Source organism: Struthio camelus, chromosome 13 (genome assembly GCF_040807025.1).
Source record: "Struthio camelus isolate bStrCam1 chromosome 13, bStrCam1.hap1, whole genome shotgun sequence".
Lineage (NCBI taxonomy): Eukaryota > Metazoa > Chordata > Aves > Struthioniformes > Struthionidae > Struthio > Struthio camelus.
In genome coordinates, this window is record NC_090954.1 from 19,252,093 (window position 1) to 19,271,040 (window position 18,948).

General features: G+C 37.3%; 1 protein-coding gene across 2 annotated transcripts in view; it reads right to left on the minus strand.

Annotated features, from left to right (window-relative positions):
- LCP2 (lymphocyte cytosolic protein 2) overlaps positions 1 to 18,948 on the minus strand; it is a 37,055-nt gene that overhangs the window by 14,295 nt on the left and 3,812 nt on the right. For both annotated transcript variants that reach the window (XM_068959401.1, XM_068959402.1), the window contains exons 3-8: positions 15,420 to 15,466; positions 5,881 to 5,946; positions 4,923 to 4,954; positions 3,415 to 3,452; positions 1,780 to 1,978; positions 1,048 to 1,148 (exon numbers count right to left, since the gene is read on the minus strand). In XM_068959401.1, coding sequence (XP_068815502.1) covers positions 1,048 to 1,148; positions 1,780 to 1,978; positions 3,415 to 3,452; positions 4,923 to 4,954; positions 5,881 to 5,946; positions 15,420 to 15,466 — 483 coding nt within the window. The remainder of the gene's footprint in view (positions 1 to 1,047; positions 1,149 to 1,779; positions 1,979 to 3,414; positions 3,453 to 4,922; positions 4,955 to 5,880; positions 5,947 to 15,419; positions 15,467 to 18,948) is intronic.

The window sequence follows — 18,948 nt, forward strand, 5'->3', positions numbered from 1 at the left end:
AAGCAGAAAGACCTACACATACATGCTTTTTTTGTCAGATGCAGAATTAGCTCTGTCCTTTAGTCTTGCAGGTAATACTCTAGTGGGATGCTTGCTCTGGGAAGGACATGGATGGGTATTTGAAAGTAAAGAAAGAGGAGCTTCAACAATGCTGTTGTGTCTTTGCCCCTTCAGTGCAGCAGATGTTAGTTTTGAAATACGATGCTGAAATTACTGGATGTAAATTTGAACTTGAGAAATATGCATTAATCCTTATTAATTAAGGCTGCTGACAGAGGGAGAAAGGGCTATTCTTTCTTATTGGGAGATCTGGGGTCAAACAGAAGAAAGTGTGGTTAGCTGCTGCAAAAATGGTGGATGTTTGCACCTAAGCCTAGATTTCTTCAGACAAATGCCTTCCTATGTTCTTTCTTGTTCCAAGTAACAGAGCAGCAATACAGGTTAGCTGTCCTGAGAACTCATGGCACTTAAAAGAGGCCTGTGTGTTTTACATAAAAGAACCAATTATATGGGTCAGACTGAAGGGCCTGCTCTTGCACCTGAAAATTATCTTTACTTGTGTACATGGGTAGGTATCATGATGTCCATCTGTGCTGGCATACAGTAACTCTTTAGTGCCCAAAAAACAGTACAAATAGCTTTCAGCTTTAAAGTTTTAACCATATAAAAAAGGAAAAAATTCACATGTCATTTGGGGCTTTGAAAGGCTAAGCTTTCCCCCCCCCCCAACTATTTCACTAAAGAAACACAAAGAGATCTATTAAAAATCTATAATTTAAATCAGAGAGGCATTCTTAAGTTGGTGCAGATTTTCAGGGTAAGAAAGAACAAAGTGATATGGAAATAATTCAATATATTTGCCCCATGAAATTTAATATACTTGTTTGATGAAAAAAGACCACAGTGTAACAGGAGTCATCCATTTTGACAGCTGAAACAGTTTCTCCTTCCTCTACATACACAATCTGAATAAAAATGATATTGCACTTGGACTTCCTAGGAGCTACTAGCAAAGGAAATTGATGAAATATTTAGAAAGAAACATACAGAAGCACCTCGTCCCCCAGGTGGGGCTGGTACAGGGGAAGGGCCAGGTCGCTGGGGTGGTATTGGAGGCTGATTTGATGATCTAGCTGTTGAAGGTCTGTCTAAAGAAAACAAAATTCACAAACTAAACAAATATTCAAACAGTTTGGTTATTTTATTCTCATTAGGTCTCTATGAAGAAGAGGCCTTGTAGTAAGCTGCATACTTAAGTTAATATATCATCAGAACATTATTTTAGTACATAATGGACAATTGCATTATGATCGGTATTTTCTTTGGAGTTAAAGGCTTATATGTCCCTTTGGTGGTGAGATGTCTTTGACTCCACAGCTGCAGACTACTGAAGAATCAGACAAAAAAAATGACAAGCAGAGAAAGCTGATTTTCACTTCATTCAGTCTAAGGGACAACTACTAAAGCTAATACAGTACACACACATGTGTTTTACTTGGTGCAGATTCCAAATGAAATAACCAAATAATGCACACATCACAGGAAAACAAACTTTGAAACCAACAGAGGTTGTCTGAAGTAGAAAATTTAACTTTTTAAAAGTCACAAGGCCACCAATATGAAGTGTCACTAAATCTCGTTTATGAACTGGACTGTTAACTTTGAGGTGAAACCTTCTTTGTTTTGTTATCAGCCACTTAAAATATCTAGTCTGTGTCCACAACCCGTTTTTATTCATCCTTTGTAATTTATTAATAGTAGTTACTTTTTAATAATTACCTATATAATCTGTATTGTTTGCAAGTGACTTGGCAGGGAATATGACGTTGTGGTGTGCTTCATCATTATTGGATGGAGGTGGCTCATAGCCATCACTGTCATGGTCTGCTTCCTCAGGTTCTTCTGTTGGTGATTCATAGTCAGCCTCATCTTCCTTTTCCGGATCATCATCAGGACTTTCATAGTCATCATCTTCATCCTGGGCAGTGCACGTAAAAGATGAATACAGTAACAGGATACTAAACACTTCAGTGCAATTTCCTTGTGGCTTTTTATTGTAGTATTTTTCACTCTGGAGGATATCAAGTTTTTAAAACCATTTTGAATAGAAAAAATTATCTGTTGAAATGCGGTGGGTAAATGAGGCAGCATTTTATTAATGCATACAGTACTCAACAGCTTAAGAGAGGACATGAGTATCATTTTATAACAGTAACTGCAGTGGAAGCTCAAGTTAAAGTGGTAGCTTATTGAAATATTTCATTTCTGTTAGATTCACGTCATTCTCATCTCATTCATTTTGAGGTATCCACCAGAGAATGCACAGTGCCTTGGTTTTAGATATCATATGAGTTAAGGCACCAGCAAACAATTCAGTGCTTCCTAGAAATATACTGGAGCAGTAACTCATAGCTGTTGATCCACACTCCAACTTAATAGAACGCACACTTCAGCACAGAGCTCCATTTCTTGAAAGCACTTCAGACACAACTAGGTCTTTGATAGGGGTCTTGGTGCCCTCAGCTAACCAGAATCAAAACAACTTCGTACAGTTTGGAAGACTTAGTAAAATCACAGTGAAAATATGATAGTGGTTGTTACCCATATCTTCTGTGCAGTATACCATGACTCATAAAGGAATATTAAATTTGTCACTGGTATCTTGGCTGAAAGTTCCAGAAGAACTCTGTATTGGCCTAGCTCAGATGTTTTACAGGTCGCTGGTTGTGATGCTAGTGTTCCTGAAGCACATGGTAAACATGGTAAAGCTCCTGCAAACTTAGCAGTAAGTGCTTTCTAAAAATCCCTCCCAATACATTCTTGCAAAAAGAAACCATTGGCAATGGTTGGTGAGAGAGATCTTCACAAACCAGGACTGTGTAACAGTCAGCTTACTCATGTAGCTAGCTGAATTGTGCGTGCTTGATCTAATGACATTTACTGATGTGTTTTCTGTGCAGAAAGGCAAAAAGTATTTTGTCTAGTCAGCTTCAAGGAATTGTATTCTTTAACATGGAAAATTTGTAATAAAGTGGCAAGATTTGCCACTGAATAGCATAGCAACCTTTCCTTTACTAACCACTTCTACGAGCTTAAAATAGAAATATGAAGTACAGCTCTAGTTCTAGGGAGCGCTGGTCATAGGCTGTGAGGCAGCACTCGAGGCAGTGGTACAGGACTGCCGTTGTGAAACTCAGTCTTGCATTACTGGTGGTGAGGCCCTTTTCTTAGTGAAGAAACTGGCATGCAATGGCCCCAGCCAGTCATGCTCCTTCTTCTCCTTTTCCAGAGCCTAACACTCCTGTAATTGCCCGCTCCTTCCCTCCTGATCAGAGTAGATAATGCAAGACATGACAGAGCTTGAAGAAGAGGTAGTCTTTTTAGCTAGTAGGCTTTTTAAATCCTGATACTTACAAATGAAGACCAGTCATCTTCTTCTTCTTGACTGTATCCTGCATGAGGAAACCACCACAGGCTTCTTAGCATGTACAACCTTACTATATCAAAAAGCAACATGACAGGACACAACAAATCCTAACTCACTGCTGAACCACTATGCTATGTCACGGCAGCAAGGTATGTCTTTTGAACAAAGGCAAGCATTCATGCGTAGCTCAAGAAAGATGTTTGAAAGATATGAGGAAGAACATTGTGTTTTAAAAATAAGAGCATAGTAATTTTTTATAACATGATATATGTGCTTTCACTTTAAGTTTGTCCTACTGTTCCAGTTTTCAATATCATTTGAAGTAGAATGCTTTGAGAACGAGGTCAGACTTCTTACCTCTTTGTTTAATACGATTATAGCTTTCAAATGAGAAAGTGGATTTTTTGTTTTAATTTCAGTAGGCCTGGGGAAGAGTGGTAACTTGCAGAAGTTTAAGTGCTCATGGCCCATTAAGAAAATAATTTAAATAAAAAATAAATACAAGGCAGACATCTGGAAACTTGCCTCTAATGTTGGGGGCTGCTAGGAGTAGGGGAAACAGAAATATACATAAGCACTGATACTATGTATCAGGTTAAACAAAGGCAGTAAGGGAATGTTCACTGCTCTTGCCTTGCCTTACCATCTTTTCTCTTTTAAAAAAAGGTTTTCTTCTCTGCCTTTAAACTACCTTTTATTCTTTTTGCCACTTTTTTGTGTTCTCTTCGTTACCTGCTTCCCTCACCATTTACTCTGCCCTACTTCTCTTCTTCTAGGCTTCTCTCTTTCTTCCTGATCCTTCCTTTCTCTTTTTCTGCCTTGCATACCGTTCTTTACCTACCTTTTAACCTTCTTTTCTCACACATAATGCAGTCATTCTTATGATAGTGAGTGATTCCATATGAAATGTGTGCCTGTAATTCAGTTACTCATAGTAGACAAGGGGCAGTTGGGATTAAATGCCAGGCAGACCAAGTATCAGAGGACTTCTCACTCTCAAATAATTACTGATAAAACTGTTGCACCTGAAGTTTTAAGACAAAAACTTTTATTGAACTCAAGACCTGACTAGTTGTTTTTGTTTGATTTGATAATAAAGCAAACCTGGCACACACTGATCTCTCTCTATATCCACTGTAACCGGAGTGGGCTAGGGTGTTGTTTCCCAGGCTCCTAAAGGTTTGTGACAGGCCTCAGAGGTTGGAAATGTCTGGATCTGGAAGCTGGATCCTATATCCAATATAAATACTAATTTAGCTCATTTATCTGCAGTTAATCTTGAAGTTCTGAAAAGGCTTATTACCCAGGCAGAGTTGCTCCGGATACACTGTTCCAGACCTTAGTTGAAGATAAGTGAGAAAACCTAAGCTTATAAGAATTGTTGATATCAGTCATGGCAATGACACTGAATGTAAACATTGCAAGGATTAACTTAATATCTTAATATTTTTAAACAGTATTAGTAGTTAGAAACAACCTGCCAGTACACACTTACCTGGATTTTCAGGAAACTTTTGTGTTTGGGCCCTGCAACAAAAGATACAAATTAATTCATTCCAACTTTAATAACTTAAATGTTGATGTGTACTAAAGTCTGTTGCATGGATAGCTTTAACAATAAAATGAAATGTACAGAGATGAACTTAACTCTGCCCAAAATGCTAAAAACACGCTACCTGATATTTCAGATACAGGATACTAATGCAGCGTAAACTATCTTGAAAACATTTCAAGTCAATGAAATAGAATGCTTGGGAACAAGGGGACTCAGTAAATAAGCTTACCAGTGGCCCCAGACCTGAAGACAGACACTTTATTTACTATTTCCTTTGGAACTGGTGAAGAGTCAAGTCCATAAATGTTCGCGAGTTTGACAGATATTTTTATTGTTTTCACTTCTAGTTTTGAACTATCTTGTTAATGCAAAGGTGTAAAAAGATGTTATCAGAGGGTATAAAATCATGTTATAGCTTAGATCTTCATACTGTATGAATACAAATGGTTCTTTTTCTCAAGATTCCACCCAGAAGAATCAATGTTATTGCACTTTTCAATATTTTTCTATTGCAAGAATATTACTTTCAAAGATACGCACAAGTTAAGTATTACAAAGAGTAGCATCGTAATATATAGGTCTGTAAAATGCACTAGTGATGATTCATTGATGTAATAATTTGCACCAGGCTTTATAATATTCCTAAAGATCAATTTACTCAAGATGAAAGTTGTTTTACATTTATGTGTTACTTGTTTCTAGACATGGCAGAAGTATACAGTGTGTTCATGGACTCAGGCTTTACTCTTCTTAGCTAAAAAGAGTAACAACACAGAATTTTATTTTATATACTTTCCAAGTGGTCCATTTGATGCAGGTATTGTTGATCAAAAGGAAGAGAGTCAAGAAAACATACATGTGAAAACATGGAAAAAGAAAGCTGAATTTTTTCACCTACCATTTTGGAAAGAACGATATCCTTCCTTCATTTCTGTTAATTTCCTGGCTTAGTTTACTTATAATCCTGTTTAAAAGAAACACAAAAACAGTTTTTAAAAAAATGAAAAATACAGTCTCCTTGAAACTTGTCAGTCACTTTCTCACCTGCTTCCCTCCCCTTTTCTCTCAATTTTTGCTAAACGAAATCTGGTGATTCAGAATTATTATTTACTATGTGGCAAGGCTGGTTCATTTCTCTAGTTATTGTAAAGTTGCAGTATAACATATTTAATTGAAAACTAGACCTTTTAAACATAGCTTAAAAACCCACATAATTGGATCAAGTTTAAAAATCAACACTAAAAGCAGGAAATCTTAAAAGCTTTGGGTACGGGAGACGTCATGCACTAGAACAGTGCTTTAAATAGTGCTGATTACATTTGTGCTATTTTGCATGGAAAAACCAATGTTTCAGGAAGCATCTTTTTCCAAGCCTATAGTTGCAGAAGCAGGGATTAAAAGCACCCTTTTTCTACTGCCTTTTCTATTTAATCTACTTCTCTTTATAACCAAGATATACTTAATCTGGAATGCCTCTAGTAAAGAAGGTGAAAGATTTAGTTTCATGTTATATCCCGTTTGCAGGGAAAGGCAACATATGAAGACTATAGCTTTGTCTAGAAAGATTTTTCCAAGTTGATGTGTTTGTCATCACTCATGCATAGCTTGTGCACAGCATTGAGGCGAATGGCAATCAGTGAAATACAGTCTTGAGTGAAATTTCAGCCAGGAGCATGCACTCAAATACTGTACTTTGCTTATGCTGCTATTAATGCTGGCATCCACAGAGCCTGAGAGTGAGGGATTTTATACTCTCTGACTTCTGAGAAATCTAAGCGTATAGGACACAGGCATTATTGAGGTAAGCAGAATTAAGTCTGCTGAGAGCAACAGAACTTTGCTCTGCTAGTAATGAAGTTGGCCTCTACAATTATTTTGTTTCAAAGACAGTTTTTGTTTCAAAGAAATCTTATGATGAGTCATGATCCAACTCTTAATTCTCATTATTTTTTTGTGAGGAAAGTCCCACTAAGAAAGTCCCATAACATCTAAAGCAAGTTAGTTACACATATCTTGTTAAAAATACCCTATTTTACGTCTAGCTTATATTATTTAGGACTACCAGACATTGTAATTGTGAATATAAAAATGTTATCAAAACCAATCAGGAATTGAAGATGTCTGTTTACATCATATTCTAAATTCTGTAAAATTTTAACTTTCTTGTTTGTTTGTGCAAAATATATTCCATCGATCTTAGATCCAGCCAATCAACTTTATAGCAGTACTGTAAAATCTTTCATTATGACCAGGCAATTGACAGGTGGTTGGCAATTCATTTTGTTTTTCTTCCAGTTTCATATCCTCTGCTGCTGCTCAGCAACAATGATCCCCTAAGTGTTTCCAAATGACCCCATTTGTGAATCTCTTTCATGTCTAACTGGACTCACTCCGTGGGCTGGGACATGAGTAAAGCAAGCTTTCAAGGCCTAAAATATTTTTTAAAACCTCCAGCAACAAACTGTGGGGGTTTTTTTATATCCTGTACCATTCTAACCATCTTGCTTTTTTCTTGAATATGCCTTCGCTTGCTCTTGTTACTTTCCTAGTACTTAGTTTAGTGTAATTCAGATTAAAGATAAATTTACGGCAGACGGGTGCTCTGTTTGATTCTGGAAAGTGTTATGGAGGCAGATCACGCTACCAACAAATGTGAGATGACAAGCAATTTCAAATCAGTATGATGATGCTGTCTGAAAATTATTGAGGTGGATAGTTTGAGGGTAAGCACAAGTACTCAAGTATCCAGGTATGAAAATAGAAAGGCAGAGGAAGAACTTAATATTTTTAGTTTTCCTTTTTAAGTCGGCACTTTGGAGTCTTCTGATTTTGAGCAAATGTTGTCGTACTTTCCCCTTTTGGAATAAGAACAGGAGCAAATGTTAATAATTAAAGAAGGATTACAGTTGTTTAAATCTGACATCCCTACCCAAGCAAATAAATACAAAGCAAGAAAAATGCCATGTTATAGGCATAGGGCTGGTCTTGAGCTTCTCTCCCATACAATTCATCCACACTCATGTGCACAAGAAATTTCCTTCTGCTGTAGCTGATAAGGAAGTTGCTGTGTTCATTTTTCTTCTGTGGTTCCCTGAATAACACAAATTCCATGCTGAAACACCAGGAAATATTTAGAGGTGAAGCATGTGCTATGTAGACCTGTGCTTTGAGTGAGAAGTAGATTAAGGAACTTGTATGAGGCTAATTCTCTATTATATTAATAGAGAGGGAGAGGAAGGATCTTTCATAATGTCCTGCTGCCAAAAAATTAATCACTTGCTGCTTCAGATAACGGTGTCTAATCTTCACTTCAAGGTTATTTAAAATGATTCAAGCCAGAGAATATATTAGAAAAAAAGAAAGTGAAGTTTAGTGTGGTGGCTCTTTACAGGCAGTATCAATACAGAAGATTTGTGCACTTAGCAGCTGCATCTGAGCTCAGTGAGGAAGGAAGTACCAAAACCACACTGCCTTCTGAGTTGTGGGAGTGGATGATAGGACAGGATAAGGCTATGCAACAGCACTTGCAGAAAATGTTACTCACAGACTTCTCTTTCTCTTTCTGCCTCCTCCACCAGACGCTTAGCTTAAAACTGTCAGGAAGTTGAAAAGAAAAAAAACAACCCAAAACAGTACTCCAGAATGGGCTTTTGTTTGCTTAAAGGCAAACAGGGTTCTACATGTATTGGAACAAAGGAGTTAAGATGGGTGAGAGAGATGCAAGACAAAGTCCTCTAGGACCAGGAAATCACATCTCTTGAACGCTATCAAGAGCATGGTTTGAGATTAATCCTCCGTTGTTTTGGTCTTTGAGAAAAGTCTGTTGGGCAGATGCAACACTATTTTAGATTCAAAACTGACTGAATTTCAGTTAAGTTGCAAAGCTAACATCCTTCTCTAGCATCCCACCCTAGAGAGCATGCGTGCATGCAAATTCACCTACGCCCAAGGCATACAATTTTAAAAGAGAGGTCATTATAGATTCCTTAATTTTTAGGTTCACTGCTTGACTCTCCTGAAAGCAGCATGACTCTCAGACAGTGCTGTGTTTGCAGGCTCTGAACGTGCCCCATTCAGAACTCACTGAATTCTGAATTCACTGTGTCTCAACTGGCAGGTGCAATTATATACATTAGCACAAGTGAGGCTCTTTTATTACTCTTTTTATTACTGAGAATTTCCACAAGTGCTACAGGATTTTCTGTAAGCTTTCTGACCAAAGTTGAAATTTTCAAATCTCAGATTTGGCATCAGCCTACCATTGAAGATAGCAAAAGGGGTCAAGTGTCTGTACCTTGACTTACTGAACTAAACAGAAAGAGTGGCAAAGTTCAGTGTTTAGATCATGGTTCAGATATCAACCAACCACCAAAGTTAGTTGTGAGTGAGATCTTTTTTTTTTGCTTATTTATTAATTCTGACTGCATTAAGTACGGCATGTTTTGTTGAAAGCACTCTAAAATATTTCGCAGGACTCCTGTTTGTTATCTTCAAGTATGAATGTTTATAACGCTCTATAAGTACCAGAAGTGGTAACGAGCAATAAGAAAACAACTACATGTGTCCCTTAGGCTATATCTTGGCCTTTTGTTTCACTAGATTTATTAACAAATGTTGATTGCATCATTGTGATTTGATACCAGTTCTATTTTGCACTTAGGACAGATACTCAATGTCTGCTCTGTGTAAAATATATCCCCTTTCCATTCTGCCAATATACCATTTACTCTTTAAGGATGCTGTGTGTTGTTTGTGAAGTTTCGGGTACGTATTAATTGAAGGCTATTAAAATTGACTTAAATGGATCTTTTATAAAATGTGACAGGTAGAAGAGTAATATGAATGAGCCCAGCAAAAAATACAACGCTACAGTTTTTGACATCTTTTCATGTTACAAAAATGCCAAGTGTTAAGCATAGTGTATGTTTGAAGAAAACAGGTGCACCTGAGCTAAGCTATTAATAGTAACAGGTTTAACTAACTGCTAGGCCAACTTCTACGCTATCTCTTATTTAGGATGACGACTACATTTATGGGAATCCAACCTCTAACGCTAATGTTCATGCAACAATTATTTATTTTAATTTCACAGTGGAAAAGAGGAAAAAAAAAAAGATGTGATAGGTATTTTTTACCAATAGATTACTTGGCCGAAATGTGGCTGCTCCTGAAAGGTTTGCAGCAGTGTGGTAAGTCTGGGGATAATGGATGAACATCTCTTGGATTGCCACTAAATCTGTGGGGAACTGAGGTAGGGAAAATTTTTCATGGTCTGGAACTTGGGGACTAGGTTCTACCACGTCTGATTACATGTAATTACATGTAATATCAGGTCTTCAAATGTAGCTCATCATAGTGCCATAGTAGACCTACATCTACCAGAACAGATATACATATTTCTTTTCATAGAATGGCCAGTATTCTTAGATCCTTAAGATATATTCTTACTGTTCCTAGAAGTTAATTTTTAGCAAGTGATTTAAAGCTGACATTCTGTATCTTCAAATCATAGAAATATTATGTGATGGCATTTTCTTCTGACTGTTTAGTTAGGATTAGGAAATTGCATACAGAATATTTGTTATGATGGACTTCATGATGATGATATAGTTTCACACAAAGATCTACAAAATCGTAATTAGCTAGTGATTGTCCTCAAAAAATATTACCGAGTCTGAAAAATTGGTCATTGCTATAAATAAATAGTTACCTATAGAAAAGTTACTATACAACTGCCTTATATCATCTGCTTTGGAAGGGACACGTAGAAAGCCATGGGCTTTTCTTAAAATCAATTCACACTGATTTGGTAATCTCAGATACCTAAATGCTTTTAATCAATTTGTGATGCTATCTGGTGTGATTTTGGAGGAAATTACTTCAGGCGTAGTCAAGGCTGCCTAGATGCTGTAACTGGCTGTTTCTTACCTGAATGTGTGGTTTCTGATTTGTTTATATGAAACCTTAACCCTGAACTTCAGGTTACCATAGTGGTTCATTAAATTAAAAAAAAAACAAAAAACAAAAAAAACTCCCACCCCTAAACTTTCATCACTCTTATAGCCATTCACCTGTGTTACCAATATTATCATATACACTATCACTATTGATTCTGTATTTATTTACATGAAGCTGTTCATATGTTTATGCAATTACAATATCAAACTGAATATATGAGATTTCATTATGGCTCCAGTTCATCAAATCACTTGAAGCAGATGCCTGAAGTTCAGCATGTGTGCAAGTGCTGCCTTCTGAGCTGAAGCCTTAAGACAGTCAAAGAGTCTCTTCGCTCCCACTCCCCCCTTCTACCCAGAGCAGTTCAACTCGCAAAGACCGAGTGGCTTTTTCCACCTCCTCTCTCCTCCAAAGGAAAAGGCGAAAGTTAGGTAGTGAGCAGAGCTGAACTCTGCCTTGCCCTTCTGGGGCCTGGGGCCTGAGCTAGATCTTTGAATCCAGTGTATACGTAAGTCGGAATGAAAAAAAGGGTTGCGTGTTTAATCAAAATACGGCATTAAGCAAAGGGAATTTTCTAAACTTCTGCCTAAGTCTGCTTTAATAGCAATGCGTGTAAAGGGTCTCAGGGCTCCAAAGAGTGACATCACTATCATGGTAGATATTCTGAATGAGTGTATAAACTTTATATTTATCAGAAGAAGACAGAAACAGTATAATAGTGTCAAATTTTGGTTGTTTTTTTTTTTTTAAAGGCCTAGATACTGTGAGGAAAGGATGGCATGTGGGTTTCCAGTCATCTAATGCTCTGTTTGGCGCAACTTTTGATATAGCTCAGACGTGAAGACAACTTTTATCTTTGACCCTCTCAACTACGCTGATGAAATCAGTCTTCATTCAGTCTTCATTTTCTGTCCTCATCAAGCTACAATGCCTCACTGGACATACGGCATAGATTTCCTTACCCATGCCAGTAGAGATCACCTTGTGTGTGAGTCTTGAGCATCACTGGCAGAGTCTAGCAGGTCTACAAGAAAATCAAGTGGTGACCACCCACAAGCACAGGAATCATTACTGTAGAGCTTATGTTATGATCCCTTAAGAAATCCGTGTGTGGCCTGTGCAGGTGCAGGGAATCCTGTGCAAACTTACCTTAATCCTTTTCTCTGTGCAACATTAGCCAGACTAAAACTTGCAGGGCTGGCCTGATGCCACAGTCATTTGTATATGGGGCAGGCCCCAGCTCTGCTGTAGCCTCACTTCTGCTAATGGAGAAATTTTGTAATTCCTTGAATGTGATATTGGAAATGACAGATGAGCAATTTCTAATCTATCAACATGCAGTATAGTAACACATATTAACCACCATGGTGCAATTCTGCTTCTTATATAAACAACACAGTTTATTGGCAAAGTTTTCAGTAGAGAGCTACACCCTTTTAACAGAGAGTTCTAAAGATTTGATAAAGTATTTTAATTTTCAAAATAGTATTTTAATGCTTTTCTCATTTTTAAAAATAAGCTACAGGGTGATTCATGAAGGTGTGCAACTATGACATGGCTGGAGGAGGTTAACCTTCAAAATCCCAATTCTGTTAATAATAAAATAAAGTTGTGTTTCTTATTAGTTTCAGTAAGTGACCCCTCATACTTTTTAATGACAACTGTGATCCACTTAGACACTGCAGAGTTCCCGTGAAAGTTGCAGAACCATCCCCAAGCAATGGCACAGTTATATTCCAAACTTGATAAGCAGATTTCCTCAAATATATTTATTTAGTAAAGCCAGGAAGCCGGTATGGATATAGGCTGTGGTTATCAAACTTTGTACAGTTGCAAGTGCTGAGTTCTGTTCTCACCGCATAAGGGTCATCATAACCCTGCTAGAGTTATTGAGTAACAATATGGCTTGTATATATATGTGCTTTTTATTCATTCCATTGAACAATGCTATCACTGTGAAACTTATTATTAACCGAGGCATTTTTACAGAATATGCTCGGATTTCAGCACTGTGATTAGGCAGACCAGGTTCTGTAATTACAATATACTAATATATATTTCTGCCTGTGGAAAAACTCCTGCTAGGGGAGGTTTGCATTGTGATGTAAAAGTTTAAGGCATGGTTGTGTTCTAATAGAAACCAGCAGCAAGCACTTTCCATTTTGGTGAGAGCAAGGAGGTTCCAAAGTAATGAAATCACTATTAGAAAGAGCAGTAGCCCCATAGTCTATTTTTCAAATGGCAACTAGTTCTGTTCCCTATTAAAGCTCTAAATTCTTCTATTAAACAGTGGAATGTAGGGAGGATTCCACATCACGCTGTCCTTTGTTCATACATATTCACAACGTACTAGGGCATTACTTCCCTGTCAGTAAGTGCGGAGAAAGCTGAGAACAAGTGCACTAGAGGTACATGTGGCTGGTGTAAGTAGTATGGATATATAACTCAAGGAACTTGGTCCTACCCCTCCTGTAGGTTGACTACTATTGCTCCCTTTGTTGATCTTGCTGATGTGAAATTGTGACATTAAAGTTGTGGAATATTCAAAATATTTCCATGTAGCCCTTAAGTATATGGCTATTTGGACTATGAACACAAAACTGTATTCCTAATTAATGTTATTTTATAATTACTCCATTATTTGTTCTAGTCTACTAGGTGAGGTATAAGTAGGTAAGAAGGACCAGCTGAAGGAGCTTAATTTCTATAGACAAAGTAATGAAATAAGAACGAAGGCTATACAGTGAATTTAAAACCTATTAGTTCTACAACTTTTGTTCAGATTTATTAATTTTACTCGTTTATTGAGTTCTCCAAGTAGTGCGCTGAGCTTCACTGTTCTTTTCAAGTCCCTGATTTAGGACCTTAGTGAGAAGCCCGAAAGATCATACTAGGCAAGGCTGTTCACTTTCTACCAGAGTGTTACAAGGTAAGTGGACCATGAAAATGTAATTTTCAAACAATTTTTTGAGATGTCAATGCATTAGAAGAGGATTTAGGAGCAACTCCACATTGTTTAATCTGACTTTTAGCTATTCACCTATGACATTAATATCTCTTGTCTGTGCGTGTTTTTAAGACATTCCACTGACCACTTTTATTTATGAACTTTAAAGGAAGTCACTAAAGGTCCTCAAAATTAAAAGTTAAAACAGGAAGAACACAAGTCAGTTTTACCAAAAGACTGTGAAAGACAAATCATCAGAGAATTATAGACAAGGTATTTAGTAGTATGGTAATGTCAGTTTGTCACAGACAACTTGGTTTAACTCTGGTCCCTCACCATCTCAATAACCACAATTAAATGTTGCTATTAACTGATAGTAGGTTCAGAAATGTCAACAATAACATCTGGGCCCTCTGCTATCACATCACGCACCACCAATCCCCGTTATCATGACATTTATTCTGTGAAAATACTGATATGATCTTAAGAAACACATCATGTCCGAGGCTTTCGAGTTCAAGTTCCTGCAGATCTGATCCAAAAAGAGGCATCTTCCTCCCTCTAATCTAGCCACCAGCTTAACCTTGAGCACATGAACACGATAGACCACACAGGTGTTTTAGAATTTTTCAGTGTCCTTAGCCTCACCAACACATCTAAAACAAGTTCTGATGCTTCAGAAAAAGACAGGCAGACTGTGTCTCCCTATCAAGATCACGATATGTAGAGAGGGAAGGAGCCTAGAATTGGGAGATGAGCAACAAAGGAACAGCAATGTTGAAACAACTTGAGTTCCTGTCCCATTGTTTAGAAGGCCATGAAGAGCTCCATGTAGCTCATGGTTAGAAACCTTCTAACTTGCAGCTCACATATATACTACAAGACTCACAGCAAAATAAACTCCATCTTTCACCATGAAACATTAGTAGAAGCTAATTTCTCTGTTACTCTATTAACATAATGGGAATGTTTTTCTTCATGAATAGCTTGCTATGAAATTACGAAAACTATTCAGGTTAGTTCAAAACTTTTTCAAGGCCTAACCCACAGGTGCCAAGGAAGCTATTTAACATGGAATCAGAAGTTCCAGTCTGATTTATTTTTAATGCCTAACTGAAAGGGAAAAGCATGAGATGAAGAGTGCTTGAACTCTTTAACCCTTGTATACGTAGCTGACATTTTTTTCCTTTGAGTGAAAGTCAACAGTTAAACAGTGATATAATACTCTGATATAATACTCCTCAAACAGGTTAGCCTTGGTGTGGCTGCTGTCAGTCAAATAATTTGAGTAGGAATGAGGTAATACCAGTTCATCCCCAGACAATTTTTTTGTATTGCATCATTGTGCTTGAGCAGCAATGACAGCACTCTTTTGTTTCTATTTAAGAACATCCTCCTTTTTCTTCTAGTAAAGTACAATGAGCATGTCTCTAACTAATCAGTTCAAATCATTTGTCTGATGTTTACTATTGGTTTTTACTGCAGACCAGTTAAGATAATTTTTAATGTTACATTGGTTTGGATTTACTTACGGTACTCTGAGCTTGGGAAATTTCTGAATATCATTTTCAGACATATTCTGAAAAGGAAACAGATGGTATGTATTACAAAATTGTCCATGGAATAACCTGTGACTTACAAAAGTTTGCATATTCAAAAACATGGCATGAATTTTCATCTGATAGGAATGTAAAGTACGTAGAAAAGTAACGCAATAGAGCAGCCTGCCTGTTCCATGGCCCGCTTGGTAAAAAAAGCTTGAATAAGAGGCGTGAACCCATTTTATTAAAAAGGCCTGTATAAATTTTCTCTCAGATTTACTGGAAGTTGGTTTTCACTTTATGCTGCCGTCAGTTGTATTCAGATAGCTAGGATGTTAATAAACATTATGGGTATTTGTTTACACAAATTTCTTCAACAAAGTAGTTAATCATGTTTCTAACTTGAAAGAAGTATTCTGTAGCTAGGATGATTTAAGGATATATGGTAAGAATGATCGGTGAGGAGAAGTGGTATCTTAGACTCTCCCTTATCACGGGAGAGCACGGTAAATTGATGTGTTTACAGGCATATGAACTGTTCTTCCAGGATTAGTTTGAAATTAATGGGACTCTGTGAAAAGTTAAAGTCAAGCCATTTGCCTTCCTGAATTGGGTTCTAATCCAGTTCTTTATTGGTGTCGTATTGTCACAACAACCTACAGGCGTGGTTAAAATCCACCCCTGCTCAGAGTCTGCCTCTCAAAAGAACTGGAAATAAAACCCTCCCCTGCGATGGCCACCTCCCTAGAGATTGTCAGAGACACTTAAGCTAAAGTGGGCAAATAGACAGTAAAACAAAAAATCCTCAAACTATTTTTAATTGAAGAATCTTCTATTTTTTTCTCCCCTTTTCTTTCTCATGCTTTCTGGATATTGGTTTTCATTGTACACTGCCATCACCCTTATTTATCTATCATATAGAAAAACGTATCTTTTATAGATTTATTATTAAAGGTGTCTTGACATATTATAACTCACCTGAGTAGACAATGTCACACCATTAATAGAGAGCTACCTCCTGATGAGATCCTGTCCAAACGATTATGGAAGCGAGCTCAACAGAACATGCGTGGTCTCTTGTAATCGTGATTAATGACTACAGCACTCTTCCTGGCAATTTTGGAATTATCCTTGTCTCAGTAAGCGCTAAAAGAATATTTCAAATGCTTTTTATAAACCTTTGTAATTTTAAAAGTAATGTGTGAGGGAATTGTTGTTTGTAAAGAACTGTTCCTGGTAGGGAAGGCAGACTCGTACAGTAGATACTCATTTTAGGCTATTTTGTTTCACGCCCTTTAAGTATTGCTAAAAATCTAGGATTTAAGTGACTTCAGAAACTCCAGGCTAAATATCGTTATATTTCTTCACGTCTGTGTGAAGAAATCACGCAAAATTGTGCATGATCACAAAGTTTGTGTGAAATTGTCAGCTTTTAAATAGCGGCATGATTTGCTGGAGCAGAAGAGAGTTTGTGATAAGAACCCTCTCTCTAACATCACAGCATACGTCATATGACGTGTTCTAGTGGAGATTTTACACAATTTGAATTGTTAACTGCTGTGACAACACTCTTAGCACAACCCCAAGAGTGCCACTGCTCTGATGCAGCTGGAGGATTCCCTGGACTTAAGAGAGTAGCTTTGGCAGCCTGACAAAGCTTAAACGAAGACAAATGATCAAGGCAAAAGCTGGTGTGCTTTTTACTTTTAAAAAAATGTTTCTAGAAATGGAGGCTTTGTTCCCCTTTCTGCCATGAAATAGCAATTACATTGCAGATTGGTCCTGACTTGAGCCGAGATGTGCTGAGCGTTGAGAGCTTTACCGCTGCTCCAGCAAAAACAGTCGGCCTCTCTCCTGTTCTGTGCTGTTGTGTGGCTCCAAGCTTAGATCAGATCAGTGCACTGTGGAAATGCTGAGGAAGTGTTTGCTTTAGTTAATCACAAGCTTCGCAAACCCTCTTTGGAACATGGAGGACAGTCGGATTCTTTTCGTCTTTCTCACTGCCAGCAGTAAGAAGTTTCTAATTACACATTGGTTCACAATGCTATCAATGATTTTCAGGACAGAACAAATCCAAGCTGTGTTTTCAGATGCTATTTTTCCTCTGGGAGTACTCACAGGAGGAAAACACTGTAAAAAAGTACTCCCTTTATGGAAATGTCCTGCAGTATTTACTGAGAATCTTTATTTTTTCTAAAGACTTTTTAAACTTCTCTCTAGAATTCTATTCTGGTGATAAACCTGACAAATGTTATGGGTTTATGGGTTGTGTGTTATATACGGGTGGTCTCATAAAAAGGCCACGTTGCTCTATTAAATCTTAGAGAATGTTATTAGATTAAGTTATGTGGAATCTCTCTGATTTTATCCCAGCTATGTTTCAACTGGACTTTCATTGCGGTAGGCAGTAGAAACAGAAATGTGACTTTGAAGCTGGGAAGCTATTCTGTTGAAGAAGACGGTACTATTTTTGCAGTTAGGTTCACTGTGTCGATCTAACAGTGGATATAAAACTTGCAAACACTCAAATCTTAACCGTTCAAGTCCAAATGTAATTTGGCAGTTTCCAGTCGCTTAAAGATGGCAAAAGATGTTTCTCAGAAATGTCAATCGTATAGAGAAACAATTATTTTTTCAAGATTGCATTGCACTCTGAAATATTGCATTTAAATTCTCCTATTGCTCTATGGCATGAGTGAACCTTTTTTGTGTTATACAATTGTCAAGTAATTCGAAAGCTTAAAAACAACTGTCTCAGCAGACTTGAGCAGCTACCTACTTAACAGAAAAGCATCCTTTGAATCTGCTAGGATGTTTCTGAAGAAATGCTGCACTCTAAGCTAAGTATTTATAGAAACACCCTGGAAACAATAGAGAAATTCAAAATCACTTAGGAATTGCACAGCTATTGCTATTGTCATTTGCACCTCACACGCTTCCAGGCTTTCATAATGTTTCCAGAGCCAGAAGTCCCACTCCAGCCGCAGATTCTCAGTGCTTGAGTTAAGGAGAATCTCTTAGTGGTTAGTGCAATAAATCCTGTGACATACTGAATCATTCTGACTCCACCGACTGGGGAGGGTGGTAATCCTGTGCCTACTAGAGATGGTGAAAAAGTTTAATGCTACATTTCTAAGAAATGTCAAAAAACTTGATACATTAGGACAAGTGAATAAAAGATAAGAGGGCTGTAAAAGAAATGTGCATCAATTTATCTGCTGTGACTAATTGGACAGCTGATCAAAATGTGGACTTTTTGGAATAATAAATTTGGAAAAAAAATAGAAATAAAAAAATGAAATAATGATAAAAACCTTTACACATCTTTATGGATGTATACCTAAGACCTGAAAACAGCAGCTGTATAAATGGAAATTGTCAGCTTTTCTAAAGTTAAGCCAGGTCACTGGTACAGCATGGACCATGCATATTAGCTTCCCTATAGCAATGTTGATTTAAATTCAATGGGAACTTGCTTACTATTTTTGATGCAGTTACAGTTTATTGCTTGTGTGTTGCT